Here is a 16,592-nt window from a genome sequence, read left to right as displayed (position 1 = left end):
CCATAAAAGGAAGGTTGGTGTTAAGATTGTTGCCAATCTTTAATTTAAAAGCGATATCTTTGGTTTCTGGATATTAAATAATGACTAAACAACTTTTAAAAGTATCAGAGATTATTATTATCAATAATAATAAATACAAGTAAATGAAATACAATAGGTTAAAACGATTGAATGTGTTTTTCGTGTATGCGAAATTACCTCTTGGAATCTTTGAAGATCTGTTCAAATTCGTTTCGTTATCAGAAAAGTCCGGTTTTTATAGTTCTTAGCACGCCTTATCCTTGCGTGTAAGAATATAGTTCGCTACCGGTCAAGGTTAATCATGTAAACAACTGTCAGTACGTACAGAAATATGAATTATAAAGAAAGCAAACACAATGTCATATAAGTCTCGACACCGATTCAACAATATAATGCATTTAAATACAAGTAACTAAAGAAATGTAGGATTCATAACAAGCTAGAAAACAAAGATGTTTTCCGAACGCCACATGTTGGCGGAATTTCGTAACATTAAATCGGCAACTGTCAAATTTGCCCGGAACGACGTTACTTTTACTAAAAGGTACTGCCGCGGTATTTAACATTCACAACAGTTGGTATTGATTTTGGGAGTTTTGGTCCTAACAGTTTAGGAATTTGGGGCCCAAAGGGTCCAAAATTAAACTGTGTTTGATTTCATCAAAATATGAATAATTGGGGTTCTTTGATATGCCAAATCTAACTGTGTATGTGGATTCTTATTTCTTGGTCCCGTTTTCAAATTGGTTTACATTAGGGTCCAAAGGGTCCAAATTTAAACTTTGTTTGATTTTGACAAAAATTGAATCCTTGGGGTTCTTAAATATGCTGAATCTAAAAATGTACTTAGATTTTTAATTATTGGCCCAGTTTTCAAGTTGGTCCAAATCGGGGTCCAAAATTAAACTTTGTTTGATTTCATCAAAAATTGAATAAATGGGGTTCTTTGATATTCCAAATCTAACTGTGTATGTAGATTCTTAATTTTTGGTCCAGTTTTCAAATTGGTCTACATTTAGGTCCAAAGGGTCCAAATCATAATGTGACATAAACCTATGTTGTGTCAACTATTTAATCACAATCCACATTTAAAGCTGTATCAACTTAAAAGTTGTGTCCATACTTGTCCCATCTGTTCAGGGTTCTACATCTGCGGTCGTATAATGCTGCGAAGCAACTGGTTGCATAATCTTTAACCAGGAAATGTATAGGCAAATATGTTGGAAAGTGAAAAGGTTATAACATTTGAGGGCATAAAAACCATAAATGCCTAACAAAAACAGCAATAACCACAAAAAGTAGTTATTTCATAAATGTGGTGAATAATGATTATTCTAACATGACGTCCTTCAAACTCTTTGAGTACACAGCTGAGGTAAAATTTGAAATATTGCATGGGCTTTTCTGATTGTACTCCCACGTCATATGCTTTTTTATGAATGAGTTTTGTGACGTCATAGAAAGATGAGCATTTTACAGGAAAATACACTCTTGTAAAACTGAAAATCATCATAATATGGAAACGTAAACACACAATGCTAAAATGTGTTATAAGCCATATTTGTTTAAACATTTAAGACATATAAGTAAATTATCATTTAAATTCATTCAAAACTTTCTATTAACGTTATTTTAAATAGTTCAAGCATGACGCTAATTCAGTTTGTTCCGATCCTTTACGCCAATTTAATAGTGAGTTTATTTATGGGAATGGCCAATATTTGCCTCCACCTAGAGCGCTTCAATCCAAGAGAATTGATGTATTTGTCCTATTAGAATCGAAATAATTCATTGGGGCTTGAATATATCTAGATTTTACCACGGGTTGTCTCTTTATGTCGTTATTTATCCCTGGCCATCGCTCAGGGTAAAATATTTGTCATAAGCCAGGGATAAAATATTTGTCATAAAGGGCCAACCCATGGTAAAATCATGATTTATTCAAGCCCCCATGAATTATTTCTTAATTCTATCCAGATAATTGAATATGTTGCTACACTCTGGATATTACTCACCACTATTACTCCAATATCCATGTATTGCTCATAACACAAAGTACATAGCTGCAATTGCTATATTTGACATGTTTTAATGATTTTGGATTTATAGGGATTATTCCTAATTTGATAAAGTTGTTATAGAGAAAGTCTATATTTTAGATAGGGAGACTAGTTTTATAATTTAAAATTACAACACATATATAAAGATAGTTTAATTAAGTAGGATGTAGAACAATCACTATATATATATGACCATTTCATGTTATCAATTATATTGTCATGAATTTATTACTACTTAGGTTCAGTGTCCGGGCGAAGTAAATCAGCTAAAGACAAATCGTATCTGTGGGGTCCCACAGGGGAGCAGGAATGGAGTCCAGAAATGACAACAGGTTTGTGTATAACGTTTGATTTGTCATATTTTATAATCAGAGGAATCCATACTTATAATGATATAATCACTGTTTTTGAAACCTCTCCATCTATATACACACAAAATAGTCCAGACTACATTTATAATGATATATTCACCGTTTTTGAAACCTCTCCATCTATACACACAAAATAGTCCAGACTACATTTATAATGATATATTCACTGTTTTTGAAACCTCTCCATATACAAAAAATAGTCATATGATACAAGTTTTCATGGTTTATTACCTGTTTCCATATTCTGTGTTTGATTTCATTTATTTTACCATCTAAAACGCCAACAATCTATCAAATGTAAATAAAAAATAGATCTGTATCCAATATGTTTGAAAACCATGAAGATTTGTCTATATTTTTAAAACAGTATACTCACTTTATCAACTAGGCATTTTAAAAAATCAAAAATCTTAGAAATTTAAAGACAAGGTTTAAAACCACAAAAGGAAGGTTGGGATTGATTTTGGGGTTATGGTTGCAAAAGTTTAGAAACAAGGGACCCAAAAGGGTTCAAAATAAGAATTTCTTATTTCCAGACAATAACTAATGTGTAAGTGTATGGATCTTTTTAAAAATGTACCACAAGGTTCCATTCCAAAAAAGGAAGGTTGGGATTGATTTTGGGGGTATGGCCTTACTGTTTAGGAAAAAGGGGCCAAAAACAAAATACTTTTCTAATACTTTGTATAAATTGCTTATTTCTTGACCAATTTCAATGGGGTTTTATTCTTGAATTCTTGGGGTCTTAAGCTGAATCTAACCTTTCATTAAGTTTTTGAAATTTGATCTCTCTTTTTAAATTGGTCCACATGAGGTCCAAATGGTCCAAAATTAAACTTTGCATTGGCATTTTTCATTTCCATATCATTATTTGGCCCTGCATTTTGATTTCAATATTTGAATTATACTATCAAAAAATACAGGAGAAAGCAGTTTATTAGTTGACATTATTTTGCATAAATATTAAGCTTATATATTATATATACTCAGAAACATCTACAAAAATCCTATATCATTCCCATGATTGCTATAGACATTTATAATATCTGCAGACATTGTGTATAATACTCAAGACAGTTACTTTAATCAATCTTGCACCTTTTACTTTAGTTGAATTCTTCACATGGTTCTTTGTAGATTTTTCCATGTTTTGATTGGTTGTTATTGTTTTGCATGATGTTGCATTCTGGTTAATCTGCATGGTGTTTGCTTATGCTTTAAATTTATGTCAATGATTTTTTTCCCCCATAATTTGATGAATTTTTTTTTGTTTGGACAAGAAGGAAATTTTCTTTTGCATATTTTTAGCTCACCTGGCCCGAAGGGCCAAGTGAGCTTTTCTCATCACTTTGCGTCCGTCGTCCGTCGTCATCGTCGTCCTGCGTCCGGCGTTAACTTTTACAAAAATCTTCTCCTCTGAAACTACTGGGCCAAATTAAACCAAACTTGGCCACAATCATCATTGGGGTATCTAGTTTAAAAATTGTGTCCGGTGACCCGGTCAACCAACCAAGATGGCCGCCATGGCTAAAAATAGAACATAGGGGTAAAATGCAGTTTTTGGCTTATAACTCAAAAACCAAAGCATTTAGAGCAATTCTGACATGGGGTTAAATTGTTTATCAGATCAAAATCTATCTGCCCTGAAAATTTCAGATGAATCGAACAACCTCTTGTTGGGTTGCTACCCCTAAATTGGTAATTTTAAGGAAATTTTGCTGTTTTTGGTTATTATCTTGAATAATATTATAGATAGAGATAAACTGTAAACAGCAATAATGTTCAGCAAAATAAGATTTACAAATAATTCAACATGACCGAAATGGTCAAATGACCCCTTTAGGAGTTATTGCCCTTTATAGTCAATTTTTAACCATTATTCGTAAATCTTAGTAATCTTTTACAAAAATCTTCTCCTCTGAAACTACCAGGCCAAATTAAACCAAACTTAGCCACAACCATCATTGGGGTATCTAGTTTAAAAATTGTGTCTGGTGACCCGGTCAACCAACCAAGATGGCCACCATGGCTAAAAATAGAACATGGGGTAAAATGCAGTTTTTGGCTTATAACTCGAAAACAAAAGCATTAAGAGCAAAACTGGCAAGGGGTTAAATTGTTTATCAGGTCAAGATCTATCTGCCCTGAAAATTTCAGACAAACAGATTGTAAATTTTTAACAATTTTCATAAAATTTGTAAATTTTTACTAACATTTTCAACTGAAACTACTGGGCCAATCATTATAGATGGGGATATTTGTATGCAGCAAGAATGTTCAGTAAAGTTAGATCTACAAACACATCACCATCACCAAAACACAATTTTGTCACAAATCTATCTGTGTCCTTTGTTGAATATTCACATATACCAAGGTGAGCGACACAGGCTCTTAAGAGCCTCTAGTTATATTTTATGCATATATCTATTTTTAAAATACATTACATGAATTGCATATCAATTAATAAAACAAGAAATTTCAAACTATAGTGGTTGAAAATTTTGATTTACCTAAATCATGTAAATAAAAAGAAATCTCCTAACTTGTAAAAATATGAATACAGAAATATCTGGTTTATCTTTATGACATAGGTGTAGTTATGTGTATATTCAGTTAAAATTACACAGTAAGTTAATGACAGTTGTTGATTGTTTATTTTTCATTTAAAAAGTATGATAATAAAAACACATTATTTCTCTAGACTTTCCCTTAGCACACTGCAGTTACACATAGTGCTTGATGTATTTTTTTTATGACACAGATTCCTTTGCTAGTATAAACTATTTGTAAACTTCATACACATTAACTTCCTACTTTATTATTCTTACAAAGCAAGGTATATCATTTCCATTTTCTATTCTTTATCTGTTATTCACAAGTCATTGGTTTTCAAATATTCGGCTCTAAGTGTTCCTGATAAAGGTAAATACAGAAAAGCGCCTTGAATGCATGAAATATATAAAATGTAGTTTTCATTTTTTTCAACTCATACTTTTTTTCTTTTTATTAGGCTTTTAGTACATATAACATGCTAACTGTCCAAATAGACATACATTGCTTGTGGGGTCATATATGACACACCTCTTGATCAACACAGAGACCAGCTAGTTGTTGTTTGAATGTTAGTAAACATTTTTTCAGTCAATTCTGCTGAAGTCTACTTCAGCTCTTCTTCAGCTTATTTATTCATTGTATCTTTTCTATAGATGCGGCTTTGTGTCTACTTCACACAGCAGTAACAATACACTGCCAGTCTCAGTGCTGTTTCATTATTCTTGATTCACTATTTGTTTCTTAGTCTTTATCCAATTATTCATGATTATATACATGTACATATTAGTAGGCATTGGAAAGGTCACAGGAATACGAAAAGTATTTTTCTTTAAACAATGTTTGGCATCTTCTTAGGTCATCAGAAGTGGCCATATTTGTCCTCTATAATCTATACTCTCATTTTCTACCAGCTGATAATGTTTCCTGTATTTTATTTTTATTTTTGCTTCTAAAAATGGGAACCATATGACCCATAATTGCCTGTGTCCATGGAAAATTCACAAAAAGTGCTTTGAAAGTCATGCTCCTAGAAAATATTTTAAAGAGCATAACGTTAATCAGTGTCACTGTGTCAGAAAAAAATGTTTCCATATGATAACTTCTCTAACCTTTGCTTAATTGGAACAAAACAAATGATGGAAAATGTAGGGAAGGGGAAGAAGCATTTAGTTTGAGCTCACTGTTAATTAGATGAGCCAATGAAACTAGAATATGACTTCAGCCGTAAAAGTTAAAACCCCTTTTTTTCAATTTTTACTCTTGAAAGACATGTTCTAATCATTCTTGTTTAATCTCACTGAAATAAATATGCAGTTCTGTTAACATCTTTGATAAATTCCATCTTTTTGTGTCTAGCTAGTAATAAAAAATAATGTTGCATTAAAACTGCATATAAAAAAGCAACTCTATACAAAAAATTTCAAACAAGGGAGACAATAATTTAAAAACATAAATAAGGAATAATCTTGTTTATATTTACATTATAATAATGTTCAGTGGGATATTGAATTTCAGGTACTGATTGGCGGCCAGCCGAAAGTCACAGAAATATTCAGTCAGAGTCATGTTTGATTAAACCTCTGCTAGGGACTGATTTTCAGTCCAAAAATTTTTGTGCCGGAATAAGTATGAATTAGTGTATTTTTACCTTTTGTAGATTTTCTCACCATTTTCTTCAAATGTTGTGGTCCAAAATTTACAAAAGCACTATGTGGCATGCAGAGGTGCATTGTGGGAATTTTGCTTTACTACTTGCATTTTTTTATTTCTGTTGTAAATGCTTCATTTCTGTTAAAATTCTGATGTTGGTCTTATAAGGCTGCTCATCTTTATTTTTAAAAGATGAAACATAAAATTAAATAAATAAATCTGTTCTAACAGTTTGCAAAAAAATATTTGAAGAAAATGAAGTTCTTAACATAGTATATGCTCCTAAATTATAAATATACTATTATAAAATTGATTGCTAATATATTATTGTATGTCTGTAAGTAACAGCTAATATTAAACTAGATTTTAACAGGTATGAATGCATAGTATATATAATCTTTGGTGTGATTTATTTTTGTTAAATTATATCTGACAAAAAATATTTTTTATATTGGCCAATTTGAAAGTGTTCATTATTAAAACAAGAAAAATAAAATTTTAAAGCCTTTTGTCCATCCATACTTCTTTTCAATTAATTTTATTTTATCTTGCGAGGGTTAATTTTGGGTACTCCTAAAAGGTTCCCACATTGTGCTCCATGCCTTTTGTAAAAAAAAATAGCCATTTACCTTTGAAATAACATGTTTATTTATAATAAGATCTTTCAGATATCATGGTTCTTTGTAGTAAAAAAAATCATCTGAGGTTGTATATATTTGCTATTGAAACAAATATCACATGACATGACATCACAAGGACTAATTGTTGTCTCATTGGCAATCAAACCATATTTCTTAACTTCATACATCTTATTAATTCAAGTCTTTGACATTCATTGATTTTTTTTTGTCAGGTATAATTTGACAACAGCGACCTAGTTTGCAGTGCAGATAATGCTTTCAGTTTCTACTAACAAATTATACATTTCTTTTTACAGATTTTTAAGACTTTATTTGTTATCGTCTTTTATAATTTTCTGTGTTTAATAATTGTTTGTGTGTTTTGTATTTGTTTGTGAGGTTTTAAGACGGCATGTCTATATATGTATATTCTTCAAAACAACACGTCTAACTTCATTAAAAGGTTAATACTCTTATTATGTGTACTTTCATATCTAAATTAAATATTATTGAAACGAAATTATTTAAAGCAACATTTTTAAAGTGGAGGATGTTTCTATGCTCTATGTGGACATGGTGTACGTTCCTTTGAAAAAAATTCTGAATTTGCTGTTACCACACTCTTAACTTTATATTGCGGACAACTAAATGTGAGGAATTAACACAATGTTTATAACCACTTAACACAGATCAATAAAATTGAGAATAGAAATGGGGAATACGCCAAAGAGACAACAACCTGACTAAAAAGCAGATGACAGCCTAAGGCTACTAATGGGTCTTCAATGCACTGCAGTGAAAAAATCCCACATCTGGAGGTGGATTTTCAGCTCAAACAAGTTTGAATTTGGGTGGCATCATTTTAAGGGTTCTTGAATAATGTCTCTTTAAAAATGGAAAAATGCTGATTACACTGTATACATGTATTTACAAAGGGAGCATCTGTGTTCCATGGAGACACTCTTCTTTTATTTTGATTGAAGGTGTGGTATTGCCTCATGTATACTTTCTCTTGGATTTTAAGGGTTATTAGGTATAGGAATTTGAGCCCATTTGCTCCAACATGATATTTAGTGTTAACACATGCATGCACAAACTAACTTCCTCTTAGATACAACATGTTGATGATTTAAAATTGATAAAATTTCACCACAACTTAACATTATTTGTTTGACCATAATAATATAAAAATTACCCTAGACAGACCTAGCCTTAAGATTTATTGATACAATTAATGGGTGAATGCAATTTGTTTGGTGAAGCACCATTAACGTAAAGCTTAAGTATAGATTGCCAAATTTAAATTCATGTTTTGTTATGATTGCTTGCCAAACAATTATACAGAGCTTATAAAGCTAATTTCCTAATGCATGTAGATTAAGACTTTGGTTGGATTGCATGCTTTGTGTGTATAAACGTTTGATCCAGCATTGTAATTAAGATTGACATCTGCAAACAATATAAATTGAGTTAAACCTGTACTAACATTATCTTGTTTACAGGTTTAACTCTGCTTATTAGTATCATTTGTAGATATCATAAATCTTTATAACAATAATTGATCACGCATTTATACGAACAAGGCAAGCAAGCCAACCAAAGTCTAAATCTACAAGCATTTAGAAATAAGCTCTAAATAGATTTTAGTGAAGCTTTTTGAAAGCTTTTTTATTCATTGTGCTTTTTCTTTTAGAGCTTTTTATAGTGGAAAGCATTATATCGTTTTTGGCCTACAAATATTTAAATCATTTGTAACTAGAAGTGAACATATTACCCGTAGCTCATAGGCCATGCAGCATTCTTCTGTATTGGAACAGGCAGAAAAGCTGTTTTGATATCAACAGGGTGACATCATAAGTATTTCACATGCTGGTTTATCCATATAAGTGCTTGAATAATCTTATCATTTAATTGTCACAGGAGTAAAAGAATGAAAGATTAAATTAACATTATAATTCAATTATTAGTCCCCATTCCATAAAAAAAAGATGGTTAATAAATTAGTATAATAATATTATCAAGTTATTAGACGTAGATTAAGAAAAAATAACAGCTTGAAAAAAATAAGTCTGAAAGTAAATATTCAAGGTAAAGTTACCTGTAGTAAGCTGTTTTACTGGACCAAAAAGGAATTCAACACATAACAATTGTGAAAAACTTCTTTTTGAAATTCAAGTAAGAATAAACTTAGGTAGAACAAATCTGTTAAATTGAGATAATCGGAATTTTAATGAAACAGAATTATAGAACATCGATATTCTAAAAATATGTTCAAAGCTGTATAGAAATTCAAGTTACCTTAGACTTAGACATTATGTTATGAAACTTTGAAGGATTGCTGGCAGATCGGTGTTTTGAAAGATCTGCATATATCCATCAATTTGAACATTGCATCATTTATAGTTCCCCATATTCTCCCCTATTATATACTCGTTTGTTGTTGTTTACATGTCAATGGTCATTGGGGAGCACTATATATTTGACTTTCTTTGTGATAAATCAATTTGATAAATAAGACAATTAACGTAGGGATTTACTTTCTTATTCTATGAATCCTACAAAATATTATTGGATCTTAAAAAATAACAATTTAAATGAAATAGTAGTTTACTATCACAAATACTTTGACTCAATAAATAGGTACATGTATCTGACATATTAATTGTTTTGTGTGTAATAAATGATTTCATATAAATGAAGATAATTTGTATAATAAGCAATAGATAATTTTGAACATCTTTGCAAATTCTTTCTTTTTTTACAATTTTTAAAAAATATTTTGATTATATTTGCAGGTGTTGATTGGAAGTCATTGACCATGCCAGCCTCTCTACCAATCACAACAGACTATTTCCCTGAAAAACAAAGTCTGACCAATGATTATGTGGTATCGGATTATAACCTGCTTCCAGAAGATGTTAACTTTGATATGAACCAGTATGATATTACTCTTTATGATTTTCTTTTGTTGAATCTTTATAAAGTTGAAATGTACCATGTAAACTGTTTTTGACGGGACGTATTATGGTAAACAAATGTCAGGTGTCCGTCCGACCGTCTGTGCGACTTATCCAAATTTCATAAAACTTAATATAGTTGTTTCTTATGATGGTCAAATGATCAGTATACTTTTTGGTGAAAATAAGATTTCAACCTTTTTGAGTTACAGCACTTTATTACTAAAACAGGGGGGTATAAAAAAAAAAGGGGGGGAGGTGTTTTTTTTTACATGTAATGCTGTATCTCAAAAAAGATTCTTGATTATGACTTAAAACTTTAAACACTTTTTAGCTATATTAATCTCAATATCTGTATACTGTTTGGTGATGATTCAAAATTTCATTTTTGAGTTTTTGAGTATTTTGTAAAAAAAGGGGGGGGGGGGGTTTCACATGTCGCGCCATATCTCAAAAACAATTTATGATTATTGCTTAAAACCTTACACATGTCTTTGTTATATTAATCTAAAGATCTGTATACTTTTTGGTGATTCAAAATTTCATTTTTGAGTTATTAGTATTGTATAAAAAAAAAAGGGGGGGAGGTGTTTTTTTTTACATGTAATGCCGTATCTCAAAAACGATTTATGATTATTGCTTAAAAACTTAACACTCTTTTTTGTTATATTAATTCAAAGTTCTGTATACTTTTTGGTGATGATTCAAAATTTTCTTTTTGTGTTTTGTTAAACAGGGGAGGGTTTTTATACGACCGCAAAATTTGAAAATTTTTCGTCGTATATTGCTATCAAGTTGGCGTCGTCGTCCGAATACTTTTAGTTTTCGCACTCTAACTTTAGTAAAAGTGAATAGAAATCTATGAAATTTTAACACAAGGTTTATGACCACAAAAGAAAGGTTGGGATTGATTTTAGGAGTTTTGGTTTAAACAGTTTAGGAATTAGGGGCCAAAAAGGGCCCAAATAAGCATTATTCTTGGTTTTCGCACAATAACGTTAGTTTAAGTAAATAGAAATCAATGAAATTTAAACACAATGTTTATGACCACAAAAGGAAGGTTGGTATTGATTTTGGGAGTTAAGGTCCCAACAGTTTAGGAATAAGGGGCCAAAAGGGACCCAAATAAGCATTTTTCTTGGTTTTTGCACCTTAACGTTGGTATAAGTAAAAAGAAATCTATGAAATTTAAACACAAGGTTTATGACCATAAAAGGAAGGTTTGTATTGATTTTGGGAGTTTTGGTCCCAACAGTTTAGGAATAAGGGGCCCAAAGGGTCCAAAATTAAACTTTGTTTGATTTCATCAAAATTGAATAATTGGGGTTCTTTGATATGCCGAATCTAACTGTGTATGTAGATTCTTAACTTTTGGTCCCGATTTCAAATTGGTCTACATTAAGGTCCAAAGGGTCCAAAATTAAACTTAGTTTGATTTTGACAATAAATGAATCTGTTGGGTTCTTTGATATGCTGAATCTAAAAATGTACTTAGATTCTTGATTATTGGCCCAGTTTTCAAGTTGGTCCAAATCGGGGTCCAAAATTAAACTTTGTTTGATTTCATCAAAAATTGAATAAATGGGGTTCTTTGATATGCCAAATCTAACTGTGTATGTAGATTCTTCATTTTTGGTCCTGTTTTCATATTGGTCTACATTAAAGTCCAAAGGGTCCAAAATTAAACTTTTATTTTAACAAAAATTGAAATTTTGGGGTTCTTTGATATGCTGAATCCAAACATGTACTTAGATTTTTGATTATGGGCCCAGTTTTCAAGTTGGTCCAAATCAGGATCTAAAATTATTATATTTTAAGTATTGTGCAAAAGCAAGAAATTTTCCATTGTATGGTATTGCACAATAGCAAGAAATCTTCAATTTCACAGTATTGTGCAATAGCAAGACTTTTTATGATGTATTTAAATGAGTAGTTATTGTTGCAAACTCCATTAGAAATTTTAATTGAGATTAGTTTTGGAATAAGGGAAAGGGGGATGTGATTAAAAAAATTGGGTTCAATTTTTCTCATTTGAAATTTCATAAATAAAAAAAAAGATTCTTCAAACATTTTTTTGAGAGGATTAATATTCAACAGCATAGTGAATTGCTCTAAGAGAAAAAAAATATTTTAAGTTCATTAGAACACATTCATTCTGTGTCAGAAAACTATGCTGTGTCAACTATTTAATCACAATTCAAATTTAGAGCTGGATCCAGCTTGAATGTTGTGTCCATACTTGCCTCAACCATTCAGGGTTCAACCTCTGCGGTCGTATAAAGCTGCGCCCTCATCTGGTTACATTTATGTCCGTTTAAGCTACAAACTTCTGACCACTTAAAAATTTTGTAGTTAAGTCTATTACGGTCCATGTAAACAGAGTGGAAAACATACATATTGTTGTGTGAATATTAATATTTGTTGGCTTTAATTTTGATTTATCTATTTTTAGATCAGATTCAGATAAAATCAATCCTAAGAAACCCCTATCAACTGTTCAAGTTTTCAGAGAATTGATATCATCTAGGTTGGCACAGGGATTCCAAATTATTGTCCTGTCAGCTAGTACAAGTCCTGTATCCCAGTCTAAACTGGTACCAGGTCAGCAGTACTCCATGGGGCTAATGAGAGCTAGGCCAAGACAGGAACCTTCTGTAAGTGCTAGTGATGTATTCAGTTTGACATTATAAACATTCAAATTGAATTGTATATCATAAATACGGTGAATTTATCATTATTCTTGAGTACTATTTTGTGAATTTTCTATGCATAAGGAACCATGAAATGTTTAATGAAATAAAAAATTCCATGTGTTCTGAATTAAAGCCACGAAAATACAACATTTACCCAGGCCATGAAATGGCTGAATCCACAGAATTTGTCCAGGAATTTTTTTTTATTGTTATTTCTTTGATTATTCTTTGACAAAGTATTCTAAAATTATTTTTTAATGCTTATAAAGTATTGTAATAGATTAAACCTCAAAAATATAAATCCAAAATCGAAAGTAAGTTTTCAAATGCAATTTCATGTGGAAAAAAAATAAGTTGTTATGAAAAGAAAAAATATTCTTTTATCCAGAAAGAAGAAATATTGATCAATAATTAGGCATATGAGAAAACACCTCCTCAAATATTAGAAAATGTATCACATATCTAGAATAATTGTTTTGTTTATTGCAGGAGGAGTATCATCTGAGTATTGGAAGGATATTTCACAAGATTAGAAGAGTTGGATCAACAATAACTGTCACTAGATATAGACCAAGGTAATGTGTCGCCAATAAAACTGCATTTGTGAACATCAAATTGCAATTTATAGTTACAACTCTTCAACTACAGTACTGTTATTCCTCAATTAATGCTGGTTCTTTAGGATATTTTAACCATTTAACCCCTGAAAAATCTGTATTTATAAATTTATAGCTAAAATTACTCTTCTATAACAGTACTTGTCTAGTGGATTCAAAATCATATAAATGAAGAGTCGGTGATATTATTTTTTACAATACTAAACATACATGTATTTACATTTCCAGACATGAGCAGCCCACCTTGTCCTACTCCTACAGATATAGGTTTAAGGTACCAGATTCTCTGGGTTATGATGTCTCGTGGAGTGAATTTAAAAATGAGAAGTTAGAGAACTACAACTGGAACTACTTTGATCAATACATATGTACACATGGGGAAGGAGATTTTGGTCTGTTAGAGGTAGGAACTACTTTTATTAATACATATGTATGTTCCAGACCATATGAGTATTTGGACCCTACGCGTACAGTCTGACTTATATTAAGAAGTTGGTCACGTTTATTAGATACAAATGTAAATAATAGATCAACATAACTTAACTCTCAAATTAATATAAAATAGTTTAATTTTAATTGAAATAAAAACTTTATATTTAATCTTTTTTAAAATTCACGCTAATTGTAATTTAAAATCTGTATTAAGTATGTCAATCTGTAATACATTAATTGAATTTTGATCACTGAAATTGAAGATATCAAAGTAAACGTAATGTGGGAGGACAATTGTTTTAGAATATTTAGCAACTGAACAAAAATATGCAAATGCAAAGGAACATGAACTGCAACTTTGGTAATGTAAAAAATATTACGTAACTTGTGTCACCTTGGGCGAGAGTACCAAAATTGCATTCAGATATACAATTAAACAAATATTTATTTTCAATTGTTTGTTTGTTCATTTTATCCATGCATCTGATTGTGATAATAACAATTTGTAAAACTAAAAATGAAGATTGTGATAAATGCTTGTTTAAATTTAACCCATATGATCCAATTACATGAATAATCAGCTTCTACTGGACCATATGCGTATACTCATTTGGTTCGACAGTACGAGTATGGTCCGACCATACAAGTATATGTATACAGTCCAGACCGTACACCTACAGTTCAAATACTCATATGGTCTGGAACATGTACACATGGGGAAGGCGACACCTTATTCTATAATTATTTCATTGGTTCCAATGAATTACATTGATTTCCCAATGAAATAAAAATGGATAATTTCACATGTGAAAATAGTGTGATTATTTCAATTCTCTGACTTTATACAACAATAGGCGATGCCAAGACATTGATAACATCAGATCAAAACATAGTGTGAAGGCGTAGAAAAAGGTATAGTTCCTTTCATTTTCTACTTTAATTTCATAAAAAAAGCCATTTGCCAATGTTATTAAAAGAATAACTAATCGAAGAATTCAAATATTGAAAAATATTTAACTTGAGCATTTGTGGATCAATGTGGTTTATGGTCCCTCATTGAATATTTTTCTCTATTTGAATTCTGCGATTGTTTATTCTATAATCATAAAATACAATTTGTGATTTGTATTTGCAGTCATTGAAGTTCTGGAGAAGCAGGTTCTTACTATTACCTATCAATATACCAGCCACGAAGAAAATTATTGATGGCAATGACAGGTATGATATAGATCTGAATGGTGTAAGATTGTGTACATAAAATTGAAAATGGAAATGGGGAATGTATCAAAGAGACAACAACCCGACCATAGAAAAAACAACAGTAGAAGGTCACCAACAGGTCTTCAATGTAACAAGAAATATCTGCACCCTGAGGCGTCCTTCAGCTGGCCCCTAAACAAATATATACTAGTTCAGTGATAATGAACACCATACTAATTTCCAAATTGTACACAAGAAACTAAAATTAAAATAATACAAGACTAACAAAGGCCAGAGGCTCCTGAATTGGGACAGGCGCAAAAATGCGGCGGGCGTTAAACATGTTTATGAGATCTCAACCCTCCCCCTATACCTCTAGCCAAAGTAGAAAAGTAAACGCATAACAATACGTACATTTAAAATTCAATTCAGGAGAAGTCCAAGTCTGATGTCAGAAGATGTAACCAAAGAAAATAAACAAAATGACAATTATACATAAATAACAACAGACTACTAGCAGTTAACTGCCAGCTCCAGACTTCAATTAAACTGATTGAAAGATTATGATTTCATCATATGAATATCAGGCACAATCCTTTCCGTTAGGGGTTTAGTATCATACCATTATATTTATCTATAAACCAAACAGGTATAAGTTTTGACTTATAAACTTTAACAAACTGGCAGTTTTTGTAGATACAGTATTATATTTTTACTTTATTAGATTTTCATATTTTCACCACTTCAGTTTATATATGAGAAACTATTCATACAGAACAAAAATATATCTAGCTGTTTGAATTAATAGCCATAAAAACACTTGAAGCAGAGAAATGTTCAAACATAGATTTGAGTGCTGAAATTGAAATAAGAGGAATAAGATAAAGCCATACTAAAAAAATATGTCGACATATTGTAGGTGTGATATCTACACAGAGATATCGGATACAGATACTGGTAACTATGTACATGGCTTCATCAGATATCTGGAAACTCTGAATAAACTTAAGAGGACTTCACAGGAAAGAAGGTTAAAGGTAATTTACATATTTAGTATTATATGAATTAGCTATATATCTAATGAATTTCATGGTGTGGGCGCAGATTAAAGCTTTGAATGCAGGAAATTTTATTTTAACATGAATCCATGCAAAATTTCATTTTAGGCCATTTAAAGCAAGCAGGACTTCATCATAATTAGAGTTTTAAAGGTTAAAGCAAAGCTCTATTTTCCATAATTACTGGCCATTACAGACATTCCCCTAAAATATTGATGTCATTAGATAAATGTCTTACAATAAAATGGTGAAATGATAACTTACTATAGTTCAAGTGTGGCAGATTATATATTATAGAGATATAAGTTTATAAAACATGGTCAACAATGATCTTCAATTCACTGTTTCAGAATCTAGTTT

At 30.9% G+C, this 16,592-nt stretch overlaps 1 protein-coding gene across 1 annotated transcript in view; it reads left to right on the top strand.

The window, feature by feature from the left end:
• The window catches only part of LOC134727401 (GATOR complex protein Iml1-like), a 104,472-nt gene that overhangs the window by 41,583 nt on the left and 46,297 nt on the right, over positions 1-16,592 (top strand). Inside the window, exons 22-29 of the mRNA XM_063591782.1 lie at positions 2,321-2,413; positions 6,521-6,631; positions 10,071-10,212; positions 12,685-12,886; positions 13,415-13,500; positions 13,771-13,945; positions 15,110-15,192; positions 16,094-16,211. Of these exons, the coding sequence (XP_063447852.1) occupies positions 2,321-2,413; positions 6,521-6,631; positions 10,071-10,212; positions 12,685-12,886; positions 13,415-13,500; positions 13,771-13,945; positions 15,110-15,192; positions 16,094-16,211 (1,010 nt within the window). The remainder of the gene's footprint in view (positions 1-2,320; positions 2,414-6,520; positions 6,632-10,070; positions 10,213-12,684; positions 12,887-13,414; positions 13,501-13,770; positions 13,946-15,109; positions 15,193-16,093; positions 16,212-16,592) is intronic.

Source organism: Mytilus trossulus, chromosome 8 (genome assembly GCF_036588685.1).
Source record: "Mytilus trossulus isolate FHL-02 chromosome 8, PNRI_Mtr1.1.1.hap1, whole genome shotgun sequence".
In the NCBI taxonomy this organism is placed as follows: domain Eukaryota; kingdom Metazoa; phylum Mollusca; class Bivalvia; order Mytilida; family Mytilidae; genus Mytilus; species Mytilus trossulus.
This window is presented reverse-complemented; position numbering and strand designations above follow the sequence as displayed.